This window comes from Acanthaster planci, linkage group LG08, assembly GCF_054643075.1.
Source record: "Acanthaster planci isolate LZ-2023a linkage group LG08, COTS_SCS, whole genome shotgun sequence".
Taxonomy (NCBI): Eukaryota; Metazoa; Echinodermata; class Asteroidea; order Valvatida; family Acanthasteridae; genus Acanthaster; species Acanthaster planci.
This window is the reverse complement of record NC_141784.1, coordinates 15832526-15855000: the sequence shown is the minus strand read 5'-3', so window position 1 is coordinate 15855000 and position 22475 is coordinate 15832526. Positions and strand designations below refer to the sequence as shown.

Sequence of the window (22475 nt, the reverse complement as noted above, 5' to 3'; positions counted from 1 at the left end):
AATGATGCTCCAGCAGTCTGTCCACTGGATTGGTGGATGTCTCTGCTGTCATCAGCACAGTCTTCTTTACCTCAACATCATTTTCAGGTAGCTTAGTCTGATGTGTATCTTGCTGAGGCCATTGTGCTTCTGGCTGAGACAGGAATGCCGGACCTTCAAACCACGTAGAACACTGCAGGAATCTCTTCACCGACTGACCACATGTTGCACAATCAGCAGGATTGGACTTGGTGTCTATGTACTTCCACTTCTGCATAGTAGCAGCATCTCTTATGACTACAAGGCGGTTTGCAACAAAGGTCTGGAATCGGCAATTCTCATTTGCTAGGTACCGTAACACTGTTAGGCAGCACCTACTACTGGACAACCAAAATGTAAAACCGAATGTTTGTGAAGACCCGTAACATTTACATGTACAATGTATATCCCAACCGCGTGTAGCTTGCCTAAACAGTCCGAAATATTTTGGCAAAATGTAACACTCTTAATGTACAGTCAATGGCATTACAGAAATTGCACTAAACACTATAACGTTTGGGATAAAGAAACACTTTTATTACTAACCGTTTAATAAAACCTTAAGGGGATAATTCTTCCAACAAAGCGGAGACACGTTAAAACGTATCCTAGTCACATGGAGCCATGTTGCATACAGCAACTCCATTTTGCTTGCATAGCGCCCTTACCATGCTGGAAAAAACAAGTGCAAGTTTGGCCCTAACACTAGAAGTACCTGAACAAAATCAATAACAATTGAAAAACTCAGATGTCCACAGCGGTGACAAGGTAAATTTAAAAACGTCAGTGGTTGCTTCTGACAAATTAAGGTTGAGATCTGAAGACACCATTAGACTGCCGTCTACAAAGTGTGTTCCCCCGCATACTATTCCATAAAGTGCTCACTTAATCACGGGCCGGGCTAGACGTTCTCAGGATCGGGCCCACTGATCTCTTTCAGTGATGGGACCCATCCGGGCAAGATGGCTCATGCCCACACCCAATGGCAAGGAGAATCTCAGACGACCAACGGGCCGGTCAATGGACGGATGTGACAGACGCGCGGTTCGGGAGCAGCGATTAGGGCAAGATGGCGGCGTCTAGGGGTCCTTACAAAAATTATTGTATAGATAAAAGTATGCGCGCCGCGGACTCGACAGGTCCGATCCCGGATGCCGAACGACTGCCCTGCAGGACACGCCGATTTTTCGCTTCCACTGTATGATCACTATTCCGTTGGTTTGAAATAAATATTTTGTATGATATGAAATCAGACTCCTCCCTCCAAGACAGTGCAACTTTCCAACTTCGGTAAATCCATAAAGTAGTGTATACGGTCTAAGTTTGTTCCACAACGTATTCCAAAATAAATTAGACACTGTGTCAATCTTGACACGAAGTTTTCTGCATGAGATGTAGTAATATCAATTTTCATATACACTCAGTTGTATGTACTGCTGGTCAGGGTTGGCAACATTGAACTTCTGTTAAAGAATAACACTTCATAACTATGTGCTTCTTATTTTGTCCAGCCTGTCACAAGTATCCCATCTTCCCCATGCTGCTCCATTCTTAGGCCCGTTTATTATGCGCGTTATATGGTCATTGTAGCATCCAAACAAAAAAGAATCGATCATGCGGCAAAAGTTTTAGACCAATCACATACACATAATTTCCCAGTAGTATTTGGCATTCAAATTTAAGGCGTAGGTTGCGTTCAACCTGCATAAACTCTTCCATCTGTTACGTAAATTTATTATCTGTGTGTGTGGCCATGGTTGCTTTTGTCCATTTGTTACTGTTAAGATCCCTCTGAAAATATTGGTAGTTTTATTTATTTGTTGTTTTGTCTGTTAAATTTCTCCCCTGGCAGCAAATAGTCTCGCTCTCTTACGCGTCACTTCTTTAACCAATCAAAATTTCGCGCTTGTTTTCCTAGCAGCCAGTAGAACTTCGTCGATCACGGATCGGGCGTCTTAATCGCGATCGAGAGACGCGCGGTTTCGTTGCTATGAATTACGTAAAACCACCGGCCATGGTTATTGTCCAAACATACTTTTGTCTTTGTTCGTGTTTGGGTCCGGTTTTTTTCCCCACTAATTTCTTTATCTGTATTCGTAGGATGGTGTAGTTTTTTTTTTGGAGTTGAGTTTGGTGTGTATGAGAGTGTTGGCAGAAGATTTTTGATTCTCTATCTGACAACATCCTAAAGTGAAAGCTGAGCTGAGTGAGAGATTTGTGACCGGTGTCAACTTCGCTGAAGTCCCTGATCCAGCAGGCGACGATCGGCCGGAGAATTCCAGTCCCGGCACGATCAGATCGAGTTTTGGCAAAATTCAGTGCCAATACGATCTGTCAGGAAACCGATCCCCTTCTCTGCAACAATCAGCCTAGACATTGTCTAGTTATGATGGACATAACCGTAAGTTGAACGAATTTTGTACTTAAGAATGTAAAACTGAAGAAAATATTTTGAACTTTGAAGATATAACTTATTGAATTATTACAACCTTAACTGTGAAAATAAACGAAGCTGTGTATGAGGAAATAATTCATTATTTTTTGTAACATTGACGTCGATAGAAGAATAGCTGACCTGATGATTGGATTAGGAAGGAAAATTGACTGACCAGTATATTTATTGAAGGATACTGTAAGAAAGATGAGTAATGTCACAGAATTGAGAAGAGTTTTAAAGAATGGTTGGTAATGTCGGCACGATACTTGCATGTATTCGGTTGAATTTTACTTTAATAGATGGCCGTAACTGTTGGGTTTGACGTCTCCCTCCCCACCATGTGACGCACTAGCTAGGACTCCATTTCCATCCTTGAGAGAAGGCTACGAGACTTATGTTCTCCAACTGGGGCTTCCTACTCCTAGTCACGCTGAACTAGCTGGACACGAGAGCGTCGGTATTATTTTCACATATTGAGGGAGAACCCGGCTCCATATTCATCAACTAAATAAATTTGGTATAAAACTTAACTGTTGGTGATTCACTCAATTCGAAGTAAGTCAAATTAAGAATACCTGTGTTATTTGTAAATTCTGTAGTTGTTCGCTTATTTGCCGACTTGAAGAGTTAGAATCTCCAAACTGTAAACCGAGTGAGTTTGTAAATAGGCATATTTCTCAGATTCATGTCTCCTCTGTAAATTTGTAAATAGATGTGTAAATATAGTGTAAATACACAAATTTAAAAAGAATTCATTGGTCTCTTTTCATTCATTCAGTTGTTCTTGATTTATGTTCGGATCTGGGGGTCATCATTGCAGAACCAGATTGATCATTAGCTAGCGGTGACATTTATGGGGGCTTGTCCGGGAAACGAATTTTAAGAATACATCGAGACTTCAGAAAACTCAGAGACCAATTTAGAGATTAATATTTCAGAGACGAATCTAATGCGATGTTATTCCATTATATCCTGCAAATCAATGAAGGTTATGTGGTATGTACATGTATTAACCGTATTTTCTTTGGCTGTTTGTCTACAGGCTGACTGTTGCAATCCCTTCCCCTTTGCTTCATTTCATCGCCTGCTGCTCCAGGATCTTTAGGTGAGTTGATACCGGTGTGTGAAATGGATGGGAGTGAGATAGAACAGTTGACTACTCTCGGTAGAGAATGTGGCTTAGAAGGTGCAGCTTTGCTCGAATTCGTATGCGTGGAAAGAGAAAAATTGCGAAGAGAAAATGAACGAATAGCACGTGACGAGCGCGCGTATCAGTTGGAATTACGAAGACACGAACGTGAAAAGACGGAACTGGAAGTTAAGTTAGAGACTGCTAAGCGTGCTAGTGTAAGCAGCGATGACGGTAATCCATCCTCGCGTTATAAGGCCCGTGCTCCCAAACTTCCAGCATTTGATGACAAACTCGATGACTTAGACGCGTACTTGCAAAGGTATGAGCGATACGCTATCTCGCAAGAGTGGGATAAGGGCGACTGGGCGATAAACCTAAGCGCATTGCTTAAGGGAAAAGCCCTCGAGGTTTATTCGAGATTATCGTTGACCGATGTGACGAATTACGACGTTCTCAAAGAAGCCTTGTTGAAACGTTTTCATCTAACCGAACACGGATTTCGCGTCAATTTCCGTGCAGCAAAACCTGAAGTCGGAGAGACCTTTCCCCAGTTTGCAGTACGGCTTGATAATATACTTGGTAGATGGATCGATATGGCGAAGGCAGACAAAACCTACAATGGTCTGAAAGATTTGATCTTGAGAGAGCAATTCCTAAATAGTTGCGACGTTGAGCTTAGTACATTTCTTAAGGAACGTCAACCCAAAAGCCTCGCAGACATGGCGCGGTACGCAGAACAATATGCAGAAGCTCATGGCAGTTTTGGAACTCAGTTAATACGGAAACAGACTACACAATCACTGCCACGACCGCAGCATCAACCATATCAGCAGCAGCAGTACCGGGCACAACCGCGAAATTACCCCCAAACGCAACGCTTTGATAGATCAGGTCCAACCGGCGTGACTCGTCCTCAAAATGCAAACTGGTCAACGCCAAGACCACCTCAGAAAACATGCTACTTGTGTCACCGTCCTGGTCATTTCGCTCGTGATTGTCCTTTGTTAAACGTGTGTGACAGAGCGTGAACAGTAGTCGAAAAGGGTTGTGTGTACGTTAGCTGATAAGAACATTTTCTGATCGCGAAGGACGACACTCGTAATAATGTTTGGGTGTATGAGAAGTGGAGCTGAGTGTGACAGGAACTGGTTGTCAACTTGCCCAGCAGGTTTTGTTGGCAAATCGGTGAAAGCTGTCACCGATTTGACCTGACCCACCTGTTTGGCAAATACCGTGTCAGTGCCAACATTTGTTTTGGCAATGCAAAAGAGTGCCTTATCGGTCCTGCAGACAACCCATTGAGCAACACTCAGCCTTCCAACATTTAAGAGCAAGACACATCCGTAAGCTCTGTATTTCCCATTATGCCCATTTCATAAGAAGTACAAGAAGTTCATGCCATTCGATTTTGATTGTTTTATCGTCAACTAATGAATTTCAGTGCGTTAAAAAACAGCAGGTATGAATGACACCAAACCCAAGAAATTCAATATTCTTGATATATTGAGAATTTTGTGCAAAGGCTATATTTTAAAGTTAGGCAAAATACTGGATGGGTTTCGGTAAACTGTTTTAGGTTTTGGTAACTGTATCGTAGATAACCGGAAACAAAAACATCTACTCATGTGCAGTCTTGTCTACCGGAACCTGAATGCTACTGTTGAACATGAATGTCAAGCTGACATTGAACTGAACTGAAGGAAAGTGCATGCTTAAACATAATGATTGTACAAATTTGAATTGAAGAAATTTAAATTTTAAAGAAGTAATAGAGCTGGAATTTAAATTAAGCAGTATGCTCTAAGCAAAATTGAATTGTTTGATTCTTGAATACACATGGTAATGTTTTGAAGTTCTGGTTAACTTGGTATTTGAAATCAAAGTGGTATATATCTTGTGAATTTTGATATTGAACAAATTTGATTGAACTGAAACCTAGAGTCACTGGATTTTGAATATTCGAGTGTTGTACATTTTGATCAGTATTGTGGTAGATACTTCTACAAAAAAACCCTGTGACTTTTGGATCAAGCTTGTGATGTTGAAATTGCTGAAAAAGAACAGAAAGGGCTGCAGAGCATTTGAAGAATTGGAGGAGCTGGATTCTAAACTCCAAACCTTTGTAAATATTATAAATAGCTTAATTTGGTTAATGTAGTTATTAACTGAACAATCTCCTTGTTTCTGTCATCAGTTCTGTCTGTCTGAAGTTTTTAAGTTTGTAAAACCCGAGTCATCACAAAAGGAACTTGTAGTTAGTGGTGACACAGCCTTTCCCTTTTTTTCTAGACAGAATAAGACTATATAACAGACTCAACTGGGCTAAACTGCCTAATTAACCACTTCTTATACCTTGCGTGCTGGGAGAGAAAAGTCTCAATCCATAATCAGGTGACTGTTGAAAAAACATCGAAATATCCTTCTATAAGAGCACCAAAGTTAGGCTTAAAACTTTACATCTAACAACGTAAACCTCTTGCATTCCATGTCAATAGTTCATTTTGAAATATGTCCACTTTGAAATAAACCACTCCCTCTCTTCTTCCCACTCAGAGCAGATTTGTGTAAATTATTGCGAGGTTTAAAAGGTAAAAGGAATTCCAAAAGTGGACTTCCAAAGTAAAGCATGACTTCGGCTCAATTACTTGTCAATATCCGGTAATTCTCACTACTGTCTACTCTTTCCAAGTGGCAGCCAAAATTATTGAAACCCAAAACTAAATCATGGAAATAAAGGAAAATGAAAAGAGGAAACCCAGAGATTACAAAACTGTTTTGGTAATGCTTCCAGGTCTTTGACAATACCCCACAATGTGGGGATTCTTACTGAGTGCCATAAAATGTGATGTGAAACAGATAATGGAATGTAAACAACAAACACTATCCTCTAATAAAACCGTCCAAACTATTGGTTGTTATTTAAAAGCCAGTGGCACCTTAGTGTTAAACTTAGTACATGTACCTTAATTTTTCATCTAAAATCTTCAGCATTTAAAATCATCCCACACAGGTATTTATTGCTCCGAGTAGTTACTTCACATTAATTTTATAAAACAGAACAAGACACTGTCAGAAAAGAGACACAGGGCAATATGGCATGAGATCAACAAACTATATGAATGTAAAGTGATTTCTAGAAACAAATTTAATGCAGCTTTTATTATGACATGGGTGGAGCTAAATTGTACATGTTACATATTAGTTTATCTTTTCCCTTGTGATTTTCCCATTTCACGGAAATGACCAACAAATTACAAAGCACTGCTTGCAGGGATTGTAAATTACAAACAAACTGGATTTAAAACGTGGTCAAATACAAATCAACATGAGGCACCAAATAAGTTTGCACCACCTCTAAAATTCACATTTGTTTAATTCATTTTAACTGCCAAAGAGTTGACGTTAACAATCTCATTAAACCATGTCACACTCCCTGGGAATGTGGACATTAACGCATTTGACGATTTCCATTCTACATTAAAAGTTAATTAAAATCAGCCCAAGCCACTAATTGTTGAATCTTCCAACATGTAATACTGTTCAAAATCTCAAGGGTAAAGAAATTTCTGGGTCTACCTTCTTTGACGGATCTAGGAGATAGGGGTAAAATTCCAGTTAAGGCATCAAGGCCTTGGGGAAAAAAGCAGTAGAGCACCTTGGGATCAAGGGGCTTCAAGCCCCTAGAGGTGTTTTTAGTTTTGTTTTTTCTTTCCTTTCTGGAAAATGAAGATATGATACACACCTAGATCTCAAACTACTAGCGCTGATTTAGCCCTGAACCCCAGTCTCCTGTTGCACAATGCACAACCAGGGCGGGGGAGGTCTGAGCATCATGAGCTATTGGAGAGGTAAATTTGTTTGTATCCTCCCCCAGAACAAATTCTGGGTGCACCACTGAATTCAAGCCACTTGTTTGAATACAAATTTCAAAAATTTCATTCAGAGCATGAAATAAATGATTCATATCACGATTTAACTGTCTGTAGTACCAGTGTACAGCTCTTTTTTTAAACTAAGGACAAGAGAGTGGAAAAATGCCATTAACCGCTCGTCTTCCTTTTTACATCCTAATTATCAACAGAATTTTGTAAACTTAGACTATACTTTCACAAAATATGTTTAACTCAATTGAGAACTTGGAATTATAGACTTGGTATACCTGTATCTACATGGGAAAGGGAACTGTTGACAACTTGACAAGTACTTGTAGGTGCCATACTGCATGCACATCACATAGGCTCTGACAACATCCCTATCAGTCAAAGCCAAAGCTGGTATTATTAATTACCTGTAAATGATTTAAATTAAGATTTGTTCGATCTTGTAACAACAAATAAATCTTAATAAAAATTAACAAGAAGCAGATATTATTTGCTTGCTTCAGAATGAAGAATTATGCTGACTTGCCTGATTAGAAAAAAAGATTCAGATAAAAAGTCTACTTCAATTAATCTAAAAATTCAGATTCTGAATCTATTTGAAAAAAACAAACAAACAAACAAAAAAATTGGTACACAGATGTTCTGTGCTAGTAATTTATGCAGCATATGGGTTTCCAGGGAATCTACCAGTTCTGTGTTGTCTATCAGCCTTTTTGCATTTTCGACTCAATATCTACAATTTATCCAAAATGCCAAAAATGCCTATGGAATTGGCTCACAAGAGTTGTCATGCGACTTTTTTTGCACATTTTGTACGCTTCGAGAAAATCGGACTTTGAGGTACCTACAGGAAAGAGTTACAGTACCTGTCCCAAAATTGCCTATATATCCATTGATTAATATGACAGCACACCACACACATTTACATTATATGCATGCACTGCAAGTGAAAGAGTGCAATCAAAGAGTAAGGACACAGAAGAAGTAGCAACTCTGGCACTTCAAAGTGTTCTATGATCATCGCCACTGAGTCAGACGAATAACGGAAAACATTCCAAAAATACTCCATTACTGCCTGCATCTTAGCTGGACAAGCGGGGCCAGTAATATCCTATAGTTGTAGCGTTTTGCTTGCAATTGAATACAAATTATTGCTGTGACCAGGAAATAAAGAGAGAAAAATCCCTACTTTTGCCATCGTGAATAAACTTTTAAATTTTGATACACTGTTCCATAATCCATGCAAAGTTTGTAATTTTTTCTCCCTTCTCCAATACATCAGTCTTCAAAGACTTGATAAAAACTTGGCTGAGACTGGCCAACAAAATGTTGACTACTACTGGAAAGCTAAGTTCATAAGGAACAAAATGGGCTAAAAATGCTTTTGTACAAACGGCATAATAAAATCATTCAAACAAAACAAAATCTTGTAAACAATGGGGCTATTCATTCCCAAAATAACTCCAGAATAAAGCGATCATTAAGGGCAATGGCTGCACATATACATTTAGGGCACACAGCGTAATGCAAGCAACTGCACAAGCATTAAACTTGATGTTGTTATGAGATCACACCAAGTACCAACAAAGCACGAATATTCAATTTCATATACCTCTGTACACAAAGTTTCAAGGATGCAGATTACCAGCAACACATTGGGGTGGCGATCATTGGGTACAAAGTGGTTTCCTGGTTGTGAAACAGATGGTGCGTAGCAAGCACTCACGGTGCTCTGGCTACGATTGTTAGAATTTGTTAAATAAAAACGAGCAAAAGGTCGTTCCTAAATAGACAGAAATGGTCTTCACAGAACAGTATGTTAAAAAAAGGACTTGAAGGTAGAAGGCTGTGTTGCCTGACTGTGGGGATTTACATGGGGCAACTCTATGGTGTTCTTAAATTTTTGGAAGAAAGAATTCTAACTCAAACCATCCCATGTAACACTCATGTCAGATATAATTCTTGGTGCTTAAGTTAAATTGTGCAAAATATATATGAAAGGGATTTTGGTAAGGACATTCACTTCCACATTATTGTTCCTAGGTCTCCTTGTTTATGCACATTTGTTTACACTTCATGTACTTACAGTATGTGAGAATGACATTGCATAGCCTTGTGATGCACAGGTTTTAGATTCAGTTAGACTGGCCTTGTACAGTTCTTGTAAGAAAAGGTTACATTAGACTTTAGAAATTTTTAAATGCAGCATATTCCTAGCATTTAGCACGGGCGTTTTATGTTAACTGTTAAAGTTCATATTGGTCTCTTGTTTAGTCTCTTCTTTTAATTTCTTGTTTTAGTTTTTGCCGCAAGACTGCCATAAACAAACTGTGTATAAGGTCAAGTTGTACTGAGTGTCGCACATTTGAGATTTTTGGAGGTGACAGGGCAATTTTTGGCATAACATTTTTCTTTCAAGCAGGGCACATTTTTAGTTGCTTAAAGGCTTTTTCCAAGATGATTTTTATAAAAGTAAATTAATTGAAAATATCTGTGCATTATTTTATTTTTTATTCAAGGGTTCCAGAAGCTTGACATCAAGAGTAAGCTTTCAGGCTCTATTGATAAACCTTTGTCCATAGTAGCTTTCTAATTGTAAACTGCTAAAATACTGTACATACTCAATAACCTAATGATACTCATAACACTCATTCCTGCAAAAAGTGCAGAATTCCATATCATGGCTGCCCCAAAGTTAATGTAAACTTTCAACCGATGCTAATAATTTCAATACCAAAAGGGAAACATGTTGCTTTTGCTTTGCCATTTTTGTTCCAAAAAACTGTCACTGTTACATCTTTTCAGATATGAACCAAATCATGTAATTTGTTGTAGCTCAAGGATCTCAATACAGGAGTCTGATCAACATATGCAACAAAGGGATGGTGGTATTGAAGGTGCGATACTGATTATCATTTGTGTCTACTTGTTATTTCACCTTTGATTGCTTTTTACCTGTCTTGCATCGTAAGTTCTGTGTCTTCACTGGCTTGTATTATCACTGTTTTGACAATTGGTTCCAGTGATGCTGCCCAAGCTGGTACTATTTTGCCATGAATACGCCATGATCCATACAACCCTGACAGATGCTTCTCAAACACGACATACTCCAACACATCTTTGGGAATATCTTCACTTCCAAGCATCAGACGTCCAAAACGATCATATATGGCAAGTGTCTGTAGAAAAAACGAAAAGTATATAATAAAACTGACAGATACTTGTACAACACAGCACAGATTTTATCACATCTTTAATCAACCTCTGCTTCATATCCAAAACTTCAACTGGAATAGACTTTAAATGAGTAAATAAGCAAGTAACAAAATGGTAAATATCATTTGAATTTTTTTAAGATAACATGATCTATGATCAAAAGTTCCGTTTCCAACCAGAGAATTTCATGCTGATTGGATCTTGTCTCTAATGTGAATCAAACTTTGTACAGTTTAATGTCATCAAAATTTTCAAAGACCTACATATCTACTTCCCCTAACAAAAGTCATGCCAAAAATTGGAAACAAAAAGGCTTTTGTTCAGGAGATATATCGAAGGAGTGTTCAAATGAGGAAGATTTTAAAAAATCATTTCAAGTGTGTACTTTGCGTTAGGAAATGTTAATTTTTATAACAGGTTTTGCTCTTACATCAACATATACACTGTATACTTGTGTTTGTCCAAGCATTGCATGGGTGGGACTTGAACCCAGGACTTCTTGCTTACTAGTGCAGATGTCTTAACAACTACTTGACCATTGAGCCTGCCAGGGTCGCCAGGCCAGTCTGAGGTTGCAGCGGGTACCACAAACTGTTGTTGCGCCAGAGGATGTTAATTTTTAAAAACAGGTTTTGCCCTTACATCAACATAGATATATAACACTGTATACTCAGGGTTTGTCTGAGAGCTTGTGAAAAAATTCACAACCTTACTTGAACCCACATCCTCCTGCTCAGTGCAGGCTTCTTAACCACTCGACCACTGAGCTTGCCTCGGTAAGCTTGTGAATTTTTAAAGAACACACTGAAACTGTAGTATCTGTATTTGAGATTCAAAACTGATAACAGTATGGTTGAAGAAAGGTTACATAATATGTGACCCAGTGGGTCGAAAGCAGGAATACGTCCAAAATTGACTTTGTGAGATATGTACATGGTCAGAAAGAGAATTTCATAAGCTTTCAAATGGTACACATCACAAGTGTGTTGATGGTAACCTTTCATACATACACTTCCAAAATATACAGAAACCGCCACATTGACGTTTTCAACATTTACCCACATCCCCACTTTACTCAGCCATTATGTAAAACGGCCTCAGCGACTTATTCCTGATTACGATGTACTGGGTCACATATTTTGAAACAAAATAAAAATCATAATTGTGACAAGAAAGGTGCTGTCCAGAAATTAGGCACAATATTGGGTGAAGGGTCGATCCCCTGTGTGTGGTATACATCGACAAACATCAACATATTCCTGAGGCATTGCGTCTTTCTTAAAGTTATAGGACAGTTATCTTCCCGCACAGTTTTGCCTCTGTGTGTGGTTTAAAAGTTACATTTTATAATATGAGCATTGGAATACATGTACATATAATGTAATGTGGAACTCGCGACAGGAAAAGTCAAGTAGGGCAGCTTTTACCAACAACGTAGTTACAGGGCATAACGTGACATCAGTCATGTGAAACCGGTTTTATCTACTGCAAAACATCTGCTGCCGCTGAATATAGAGCTTGACCAGGGCAGATGTATGCACAGATTCCACACACTGCATGCAGGCCCATTGCCAACTGTATCATGCAACAGTGTGACTTTGTATTGTGCATGATATATGCACGGACTGTGCTGCGCAGTGTGATTTTAAATACCCCACTGGAACAGCTCTCAAGCATTGAGTCATAATTTTGGCCAATTCACAAGCTCACTTCAAACACAATTCTTAGACAAATGACAACTTTTGTAATGATCCAGCCTGGAAACTAAGGTTCTAAAAGTGGTTTCTAAAATTGGTCAATGACATCAATCACTTTTATTTTCTGTTTAGTATGTTTTTAATTACACTTAAGCCTAATATGACACAAATGTCCTTCATTATTGAAGGTAGTGTTGTGTAACACATCAATGACTCAACATGATGTCACAACTAAATTTAAATACAACATATCCATGCCTCTCAAAATAGTAATGTTCAAACTAATCGGACATGTAGTGAAACCTCACATATAAAGGCATCTTAATACAAATGTCATTATTAGCAGCTTTGGCAATCTGCTGGAACAGCTATTGTTTTCCTTAAGATTTTGTTTGTCGCAAGTTGCAAAAAAGGCATTACTTCTGTTCTTTTTTGGCCTTTTTTGCAAATTCTGTAAATTTATGTATAAATATACAACTAATGCATTACCATCTTGTTTAAATGCATGTTTTACCTTAGCTTCAAATGTTCATTCCTGGAATACTCAAAGTGCATCCAGAGAGCATCTCTATGTTTAATTCAGTAGAACAGCTCTAAATAAAAAAAAAGTCTAGTTAATCGTGGCATTTCAAGTTGGAACAAACTGAATGACACTTTAAAATCATCGCCTACTCTGCCTGCATTTGCCAAGAAACTAAAAATGACACTACTTAATACATATTTGGAAAATTTGTGATGCCACTTACATGTAATTATTATACAATGTCCCCATCAGATAGATTCAGCCATGGTCAAGTCTTGTCTCGTTCCTGTATATCTCATGTTTGTATTGTCCTAGTCCTTGTCAGTAATAGGTATTAACTTGCTTTTAACAATGTTAGTCAATGGGGTGAAGTATTCTTCAGATCAACTACTGATGACGTCATGTAATTATTGAACGCGAGGATAAAAATTCTGAGAAATGAATTTTGAGTAGATGTCTGTGGTGAAGTTTGTCCGAATCACCTGAAAATTGACATGTATGATGATCTTCACCCAATCAACATGTGTGAACTTTGAAGCCGATGACCTAATCATACCGGAAGTCCTTTTATTCTTCAAAATTTGCTGAAGAAATCAACCATAAAAGATTGAGGAGTGAATTGTCCATTAGATGCTGAACTGGTGTACTGCTTCACACAGATGAAGCGCTGACAACCCCCTTATAATGTCTGTGAAATCGAAAATACCATTTGTATACTATGCATTGGCTACTGTGTGTGCATGGACACGTAATACCTGCCTGTAACATAGGCAGCGTACAGTGCCTAGGGCATGTACTCAGGAGTTGGCAAATTTCCAAGCTCTTGGCGCTGACAGCAGATTGCATTGCATGGAATGACAAATGTTTGCAATCTCTATTCTGTGCTCTTTCTACGATATTAATGATGTTTTGTATTGTAGTTTGCATTGTACATGTCTGATTGGGTTGAAATCTTAATGACATTGTCATATGTGATGACAATGTCATCAGTAGACAGGTCACATGACATTATAAGTGCATCCTTACCTTATCTCACGAAATGCATGTTCGATTGGGTTGAAACTCGGCAAGTATTTACATGTAGAAAGGGAAGTGTTATAGACAAAATTGACCTCATGTGATGATGACATTATCAGATGATCATGTCACATGACTTTAAAGATGCATAATTTCAAGCCCTTTATCTCCTAAAGCAAACTGCCAAATGGGTTGAAACTTTGCAGATATCAAGAAGGGATGGTGTGACAGGTGAAAACTGACCTCATGGGATGATGACGTCATCAGTTGATCATGTAACTTAACATTAAAGGTGCACTCTTGAAAGCACTATATCTCGTAAAGTACATGTCTGACTGGGTTCAAACCTAGTGGATATCTTAGAAGTGGAGTGCTTTAGACAAAAAAAATGACTTGATGTGAAGATGACGTCATCTTGTGAAAAATCATGACATTAAAGGGGCACCCCCCAAGCTCTATGTCTCTTGAAGTGCATGTGTGATTGGGTTGAACCCTTGGTGATATCTTGGAAAGGAAGTGCTTTAGGCAAAACTTGACCTCAAGCAATAATGACATCATCAGGTGACAAATCATGTGACATTAAAGGTTCACTTTTAAAGCCTTCTATCTCCTGAAGAACACATCCCAATGAGTTTAAACTTTGCAGAAAACAACAACAGGATTTGTTGTAGTCAAAGATTTGCCTGATGTAATGACATCATCAGATGAGTTAAATTACATAGTACATGCATTCTTTAAAGCATGTTATTTACTAAAGTGCCTGATTGGGTTGAAACATTGGACCCAAATGGTCATGATACAATAATTCGGCCATTAGGTTTGTGCAGTAGATTCGTTATTGAAAATAACTAAAGGGATGCAAAAAAGCCCTCTGTTCTGTTGGCAAACAGGCAGATGACTTCTAGTTATTTTTCAGACTTTTCTCCATAGGGTTTGTACACATCTTTTTCTGGCATAGCACTTTGGTAGTTTTAAACATCTGATTGACCTAAGACTTGGCAGACCTTTAGATAATAACGTAAGGACGGTCCCAGAAGAAACTCGTCATGATGACGTCATCCTGTGATTTATTTTGAATTTTGAATATTTACCTTTCTTCCATAGGTTTTGTACATATTCTTCTACTAAATTATCGTGCTACTTGACTGAAGATCTTTTTTTTTAATCTGATGGACTTCATACTCAACAAACCTTCAGACAATTAATTAAGGATGGTCCTACAACAAAGTCAACAGGATGATGTCATCACATATTTTATTATTTGAATTTTGAATATTTAGTTTTTCCCACATGCGCACAGGTTTTATACATGTTTCTTAATTAATGGGAAGACTGCATTTGCACTGTTTTCCCATCTGACTGAGTTCGTGTTAGGGGGCCAACACTAAGGCCACAAGCTAGAAAAGGTTCCTGTACAAGGTCGTCATGACGTCATCAGGTGGCAAATTACGTGACATTAAAGGGGCACTCTTTAACAAGCTATACCTTAGGAAGTTCATGTCTGATTGGATTAAAACTTTGTGTATAGCTTAAAGGGGAAGAATTTTAGACCCAACTTGACCAAACGTGATGATGTTGTCATCAGCTGACAAGTCACTTGACATTTAAGGGGCACCACTCAAAGTGCTATATCTTGAGAAGTACAAACTTTCAGTATAGCTCAAAAGGGAAGGGTTTTCGACCCAAATTGACCTGATTAGTCAGGTGGCTTAGGTCCAATTTTTGACCGACCGACTGATCCAAAGCACCAAACTTGGCAGACACATTGGTTAGGACCTAGAGAGGATATTTAGAAGGGCTGACACCTAAAAGTGTACCTAATTTGCATAAATCTAAAATTACAGCCTTTATTATATTTTTACTTTTAAAGGAAGGTTTTAATCCACCCTATATAATTATTAAATTTGATTAAAAATACTTATTGTGATTTTGAAGTCGAACGAGATAAAAACAACATTGAGGATGATGAATTATATGAAAAATGAGATTATCACGGATTGTAAAAAGTCATTTATTTACATAATTATACATTAATAAATAAGCCACTAACATTTTGTATCATTTTATTTTCACACACAGATTGAAGTATTTGTAAAGGCCTTTCCTGTCATTTCATTTGAGTGTTTGGCGAGTTTCATTTACTTTTTCAAGATGTACTTTTGCATTGGGGAGATGTTAATTACATATAACAGGTTTTGCCCTTACCCAACGTAGGGCAAAACCTGTTATATGTAATTAACATCTCCCCAATGCAAAAATACATCTTGAAAATAGTTCGCGGTACCCGCTGCTTTATTTGACTCGGACAGGCCAGCCGACCCCAGCAAGCTCGGTGGTCGAGTGGTTAAAACATCTGCACTAGTAAGCAGGTGTCGTGGGTTCGAGTCCCACCCGAGTAAGCTTGTGAGGTTTTTTTTCGCAAGCTCTCGGACAAGCACTGAGCATACAGTGCTTATTAATATACGTTGGGTAAGGGCAAAACCTGTTATATGTAATTTCATTTACTTGTTATACCAACAGCTTTCAGGTTTATGAGTTAGCTGCACTGGTCTATGTAGGCATTAGGCACCATTTACATGAATAATTTATTTAAAAAAACAAATAAAAGGAAACGAATATTTATGATTTTTACCTTTTTGTGTCAATAACACTTCTAGAAAAAAGCCTTTATCCGATACGAAGAAAAGCTCTAAGTTCTAAAACTTTAACTTGTTTTGACTGAGAAAACAGACTTTTTTATGTTATAAACTAATTATTTTACAAGTATAGATCAACAATTATGGTACAGCCCCCTCAAGAGATAGATGTTACACTTTTCTTTTCACATGGCTAACATCCTGCATGCTGTATACACTTGTTTCAGGGCTCATCAATATTGCAAACAGCAGTAGGCAACGGATCTGTGCGGGGAAGAGAGGGGAGGGACACTCAAACTAGAGGCATTAGGGGATAGTAGGAAGCCACTCCGAACCATAGCATTTGCAAAATTTAACTTCACAAATTGATTTCCAATCTTGCACTGATGAATGAGTACTTGTCGCCTTTGCGAGGTCTGTAATACCGGCACAACCATTAAAGACAATGAATTTGAGAATGAAATGTCCAGCAGATAGTCTACAGAGAAATGGTCTACAGGTTTATCAGGCATTTATTGAGGTTGCACATGAGTTTCAGGAACTTGAAGCTTTACCAGTAGACATTGATTCGGAAGGAGTTACACTCTTAAAACAAACAACCTAGTCAAAATGTTGACTGATTTTCCTAGTTGTTCAAAATTGACTATAAATTCAAACACCCACGCTAACGTTGGCAAATCATGCTTTCTGACAAGATTCCTAACCGATGCCTTTGAAATATCAATGAACTGACTAAAAAAAATCTAGTCTTGACTAATTTCCAGTTGCACCCAGCTAACCCTGAAGAGCTGGTCAAATTTTACTGAATTCTAGTCAAATTTGGCTGATTCTTTTTACAGTGAACAGCCGAGAAACTTCTGGAAAACTGGTCCAAGTGGCACAAAGCTTGTCATCCGAAGTTCAACATATGAGGTGTTAAAGGTCCATCATGGTTTTCTACGTTGGAAAGCTATGATCTGATACAAGGGGTAGGGTTAGACTACATGCATGGAATCCTGCTGGGAGTTGTCAGGCAACTTCTAAGGCTCTGGTTTGATTCAAAGTACTCATCACAGCATTTCAGTTGTAATAAGTTGGTTGATGTTGTTGATGAACGGCTTGTAAATATCAAGCCACCGAATCACATCTCACGCCTTCCCAGGTCAGTGAAGCACCATGCAGCATACTGGAAAGCAAATGAATGTAGGGCGTGGTTGCTTTATTATTCCATACCCGTACTATGTGGTATTTTGCCTCATGAGTATTATCAGCACCATATTTTGCTTGCAGAAGCTGTGCATATACTGTGCCAAGAAAACATCCATCAATTGGATCTAGTCCACTGCAGGAGAGTTCTGATTCATGATGTCTCAACATTTGGGGCACTTTACTCTGACAGGCATATGACTATCAATGTTCATCAACTCATACATCTAGTTGATGTTGTGCAAAAGTTAGGACCTCTGTGGGTGTACAGTTGCTTCTCCTTTGAGAGTCTTAATGGCAAGCTATTGAGACTAGTCCATGGAGCCAACAAGCCAGTGCTCCAGATCGCAAATGCAGTTACGACAATGCTTCGGATGCCAGAGTTAGGTGAGAAACTGACACCAAATTCAAAGGTTGCTTCTCTGTACAACCATCTCCGAGGTGGTGATTCAAAGCTATCCAGTGTTGTTGCCATAGAACCTAATATATACATTGTTGGGAAACTAATGAGTAATTCAAACCAGGAGTACCAAGCAGCCTTGCAAAGAGCAGGGTTTGTTGCAGAGTCCATGTTCTCCTTTTTGAGGTTGCGTGTCAATGGAAGCCTTGTTTGTTACTCCCAGTATATAGCACTGAAGAGCAGAGTATCTTCCATTGTTGTGCTTCATGATGGAAGTTTTGCTTTGGTTGAGGTATTCCTTAAGTGTTGCACATGCAAATGTTCTGAAAGCTGTATTTGTGGAAGTTCAAGGCCAAAATACGTGGCTATGGTGAAGAAACTTCATGTTGCAAAGTGCGATGACATTGGACTTTGCTGTGACGATTTGACAGGAGTATCTCTTCCTAATTTCCGTTTAATACATAGCAGGGCAAGTCAGAGTGTTGCTATTCCAGTCAGTTCGCTAAGGGAGGTGTGTGTTTACATTCGTGTGCAGATGATTGAGGAAAATCTACCAGATATGGAGTTCATAGTGGTACCTCCAAATCACCTGGAAGGTGACTAATCCATAACCATATCAATCAGTCCCTTCATTGAATAAATGCTTGATACATTCTTACACTTCAAACTTACAGATGATGACACACCCACGAGCACTATTTTATTATTTTCATATTTCAAACATATCTAAGTTGAAAAGTTTAGTTTAGCAATTTTAAGCAATGCTAAGTTTAGCAATGGAACGACCCGTCCTTGTTTTGAAACTAATGTAACACCGCACAATATGGGCTCTTTTTACAAGGCTGCAGGCCTGGCTGAAATACTTAGGTGTCATTAGATTTTGTGTGTCAGATTAGATAAGCCACTAGACAGTCATTCGTGTGGGTGTAAACGTCCATTTAATGAAATGATGAATTTTTGAAGAATTTTGAAAGCTGAAAATCTTGAAAAATCACCCCGCAGCATGTGGTTAACATCCTTTGTAACTTCAGCTCTGGACAATGGTCACTGATAATGAACCTTGCCCTCAGCTGAGCCAAATCAGTGTCTGCTCTCAAGCCATTCTTAATAAAAGTGTTCATGATTAGCAAGCACATTATGTATTTATTCACTCAATTAAATTGAATTGCATTCAACGTGATCATCTGTCATCTTCAGGTGATTAGAGCAGCTATGAAAAATCCCAAATTGAAAAATACTAAAAGTAAATGCATGTGCAGGTATGGTGTGTGTTATATAAACCAATACCTTTCACAATACAGATACCATGGTCAGTAAAATTGGAACAGGTGTAATCGATCTACTCTGCCTTTAGATATTTATGATGAATTTAGGATCTCATTTAAATTATTTGTGGACTCCGAGTTTTTATTCAATTTTAATAGACTGATCTAGTAAGCCCCACTCATTGTAGCAACTGGAAGCACATGCATGCAAGATCATTGCCAGTCATTGTACTCGTCATTCTATTCACAGCCACAATTCACCTCATTCTTTTATTTGATCGGTAGGGAAAATGGTTAACAAAGAAAGTCCTGGCTTTCCTGCTGTGTTGGAGTGACAAACAGCAACACAGCAGGCCTCATTGGGTGATTCAAAATGAACCGGGAGTAATTTTATTAATATTTTTACATCACTTAATGCATAAACAGATATATATATAAATACCATTAAAAGATCACAATCATGGCCGACTGACTTTGGTCTTTTACACAGTTCTGATTGGTCAATATGCATGCGCGTGTAGCTTACTGGATTGGTCTATAATTTATCCATGTTTTATTGTGTAATTTATTACTGTAGGCAATTTCACACTTCCCAACTTAGCTTTGGGGGAATATTTTGGAGCAGCAGCTGTAATTTGTTCATTGTGTCTGCCTGTTTAATTCCCCTTGCTAAAATACAATGCAATATCAGCTGTTTAGCCGTATACTGTTATTAGGTTAAAGAGCAACAGATGTGTACTTACCATTGCTTGGATGCAAATTGACATGCTCATTTTCATGAGAAAGAAATAAATGTTTTAATGATTGGCCAATCAATGTGTATACCTCAGTCTCTGTTTATGTTGTATGACAGTTTCACCAATAAAAACTTTGAGTTGCCCCAACCCAGGCTTCTTTTATAAGAGCAGTGACAGGGTCATTATGTTAATGAATGACAAGGTAATTAGAAACCTCTGCTGTTTGAACAGATCTCATGTACTATATAGCGTGATGTGAATTGGGAGACCTACATGTATAAATCAAGGCAGTATTCATATTAAAGACAGATGATGCCTTTTGATTACTAAAACTTTGATTTTCTGGAGGTTGCATGCCATCTTTCATTTTTTTCAAGTCCATGCATATAAATGATTATTACTTTTGAGGTCAGTTTGATGTCAATTGATGCTACTGGATTACTAAATGATGCCGTGTGATGTTAGGTTAAGGCCTCAAGTTTTGAAAAAGGCCAGTGGAGGACTGGATAATCATTGTGATGTCAAATTTGATGTCTCTTGATTTCTAAATGATGCCTTATGATGTCAATTGATGTTGGTGATGGCTTTTAATCATTGTGATGTCAGATTTTGATGCCAGTTGATGTCACTTGATTACCAAATGATGCCTTGTGATGTCACTTTGATGTTGGTGATGACTTTTGATAATTGTGATGTCAGATTTTGATGCCAATTGATGTCACTTGATTACCAAATGATGCCTTGTGATGTCACTCTGATGTTTGTGATGATTTCTGGTGCCTAAATGAAGCCTGCTGATGCTCATTTATGGCTTTTTGATGCCTTTTGAGAGCAGTGATGCTGGATGATGTCTAATGATGACCAAATGATGTCTAAATTTTCTGGTAGGGTAGCTTGCACAGGTGAACATAGTTAAATCCTGAAAAAAACTTAAGGGTGGGAATAATATCCTGATTGAGTTTATTTAAATATAACAGCCTAATTTATTTATGTATAAGGGCCTAGCTAGACCTGCTTGATTTCTATTTATTTAAAACTTTCACATTTACAATATCGGGATTCATTAATATTCAATGTGTCTGCTTAACAATTAACGTTAATGATTGAATGAAAGCTAGCTGTTGTGGTTAGCACAAACATTGTAGAACCCAAACTTACAAAAGATTTAAGCATCAAGAGAAATTTGTTTGTCATTGTCATTGGGGCAGTTCTTGTAATAAAGACAATTTAATAACAAATGAATTAAATATTGACAAGTAAAACCTTGAATCTATAGTCGACAAATTGTTTAACGTGTAGTAATGTTTGATTTAAGATGATAGTATCTAGGCCTGCAATTTTTGTAAATAAAGTGTTAGCTTCATATTTAGGCCTAGGCCTATATTTTTCTGATTATAAACTCTCTTCGAAATCAATATTTTTCACTGGTGCCTTTTTGGGGGGGGGGAAAAACAATTTGGATCAAATATGGTGAAGAAACCTTCCCTCCCTTCCCCGTTTTTAGTGTTCATATTGTGAACTACAGAATTTTGGTTGTATGGGATGCCCGTTGTAATTGTACATGTACATAGCCCTATATACATGTACATGTGCACGTACGCGGAGTAATGCGCTATGCGTACATGTGAGTATTCATATCTTGTACATTTCGTCGTAATACTCGCTGGCGAATCCCACCGTTTTACGAAAAACTACACGTATTGCCCATTTGAAAAGCTGCTATTGTATAGAAGCAAACTTAGTTATTATATCCATACCTTCAGGATGTTATAAATAAGTCATCTTTATGGTGAAAAACACCCAACAAAACTTTTTTTTCACACACCAAGCGTCTTGTTACGGAGCGAAAGTGTCCATAACTTCTCCTCGAATTTGCGGCTATTTCACCGTAGGTTTTTGTCTGTCTTTAAATGAATTGGTAGATGATATATTTGGTGAGCTTTCACTGGTTAAAACCTTCCTTCAAAATTAATATTCATCAGACACGAGCAGTTTTTATCAACAAATTCACCAAGGGCCAACCTCCTTTAGGTCACATAAAATGAATATTCATTTTAAGGTGACCCCAGTAAAAATGTATCGCACGTGCACAACCATGAGTCGTCTGTACAGCATTTACAACAGTGGTGAGGAGTAAGTCATAGAATTCAGGAAGTGCCAGTGGAAACCAGTAGTTGAGAACCAGTCCTCAGTTTCACCTGCTGACACAGGTGTGACAATAAGGCAAGAGGTAACAGGGTTTAACAGAGTTTCCCATGTGGCCAAAGATATGCTTGTGTGATGAGGGCCCAAAGGACGAGAGCCGAACTTAGATTGGAGAATGTAAAAGGA

The 22475-nt window shown here is 38.2% G+C and overlaps 1 protein-coding gene and 1 pseudogene across 3 annotated transcripts in view; one reads left to right on the top strand and one right to left on the bottom strand.

Annotated features, from left to right (window-relative positions):
- Positions 1-6703: 6703 nt before the first annotated feature.
- mrpl45 (mitochondrial ribosomal protein L45) overlaps positions 6704-22475 on the bottom strand; it is a 135194-nt gene continuing 119422 nt past the window's right edge. For 2 of the 3 annotated variants that reach the window (XM_022254333.2, XM_022254331.2), the window contains one exon: positions 6704-10647. In XM_022254333.2, coding sequence (XP_022110025.2) covers positions 10420-10647 — 228 coding nt within the window. In that variant the 3' untranslated portion in view covers positions 6704-10419. Of the gene's footprint in view, positions 10648-12895; positions 12975-22475 lie in introns of all 3 variants that reach the window. The other variant, XM_087140414.1, reaches the window with a different exon arrangement.
- On the top strand, positions 16944-20219 carry LOC147798424 (uncharacterized; annotated as a pseudogene).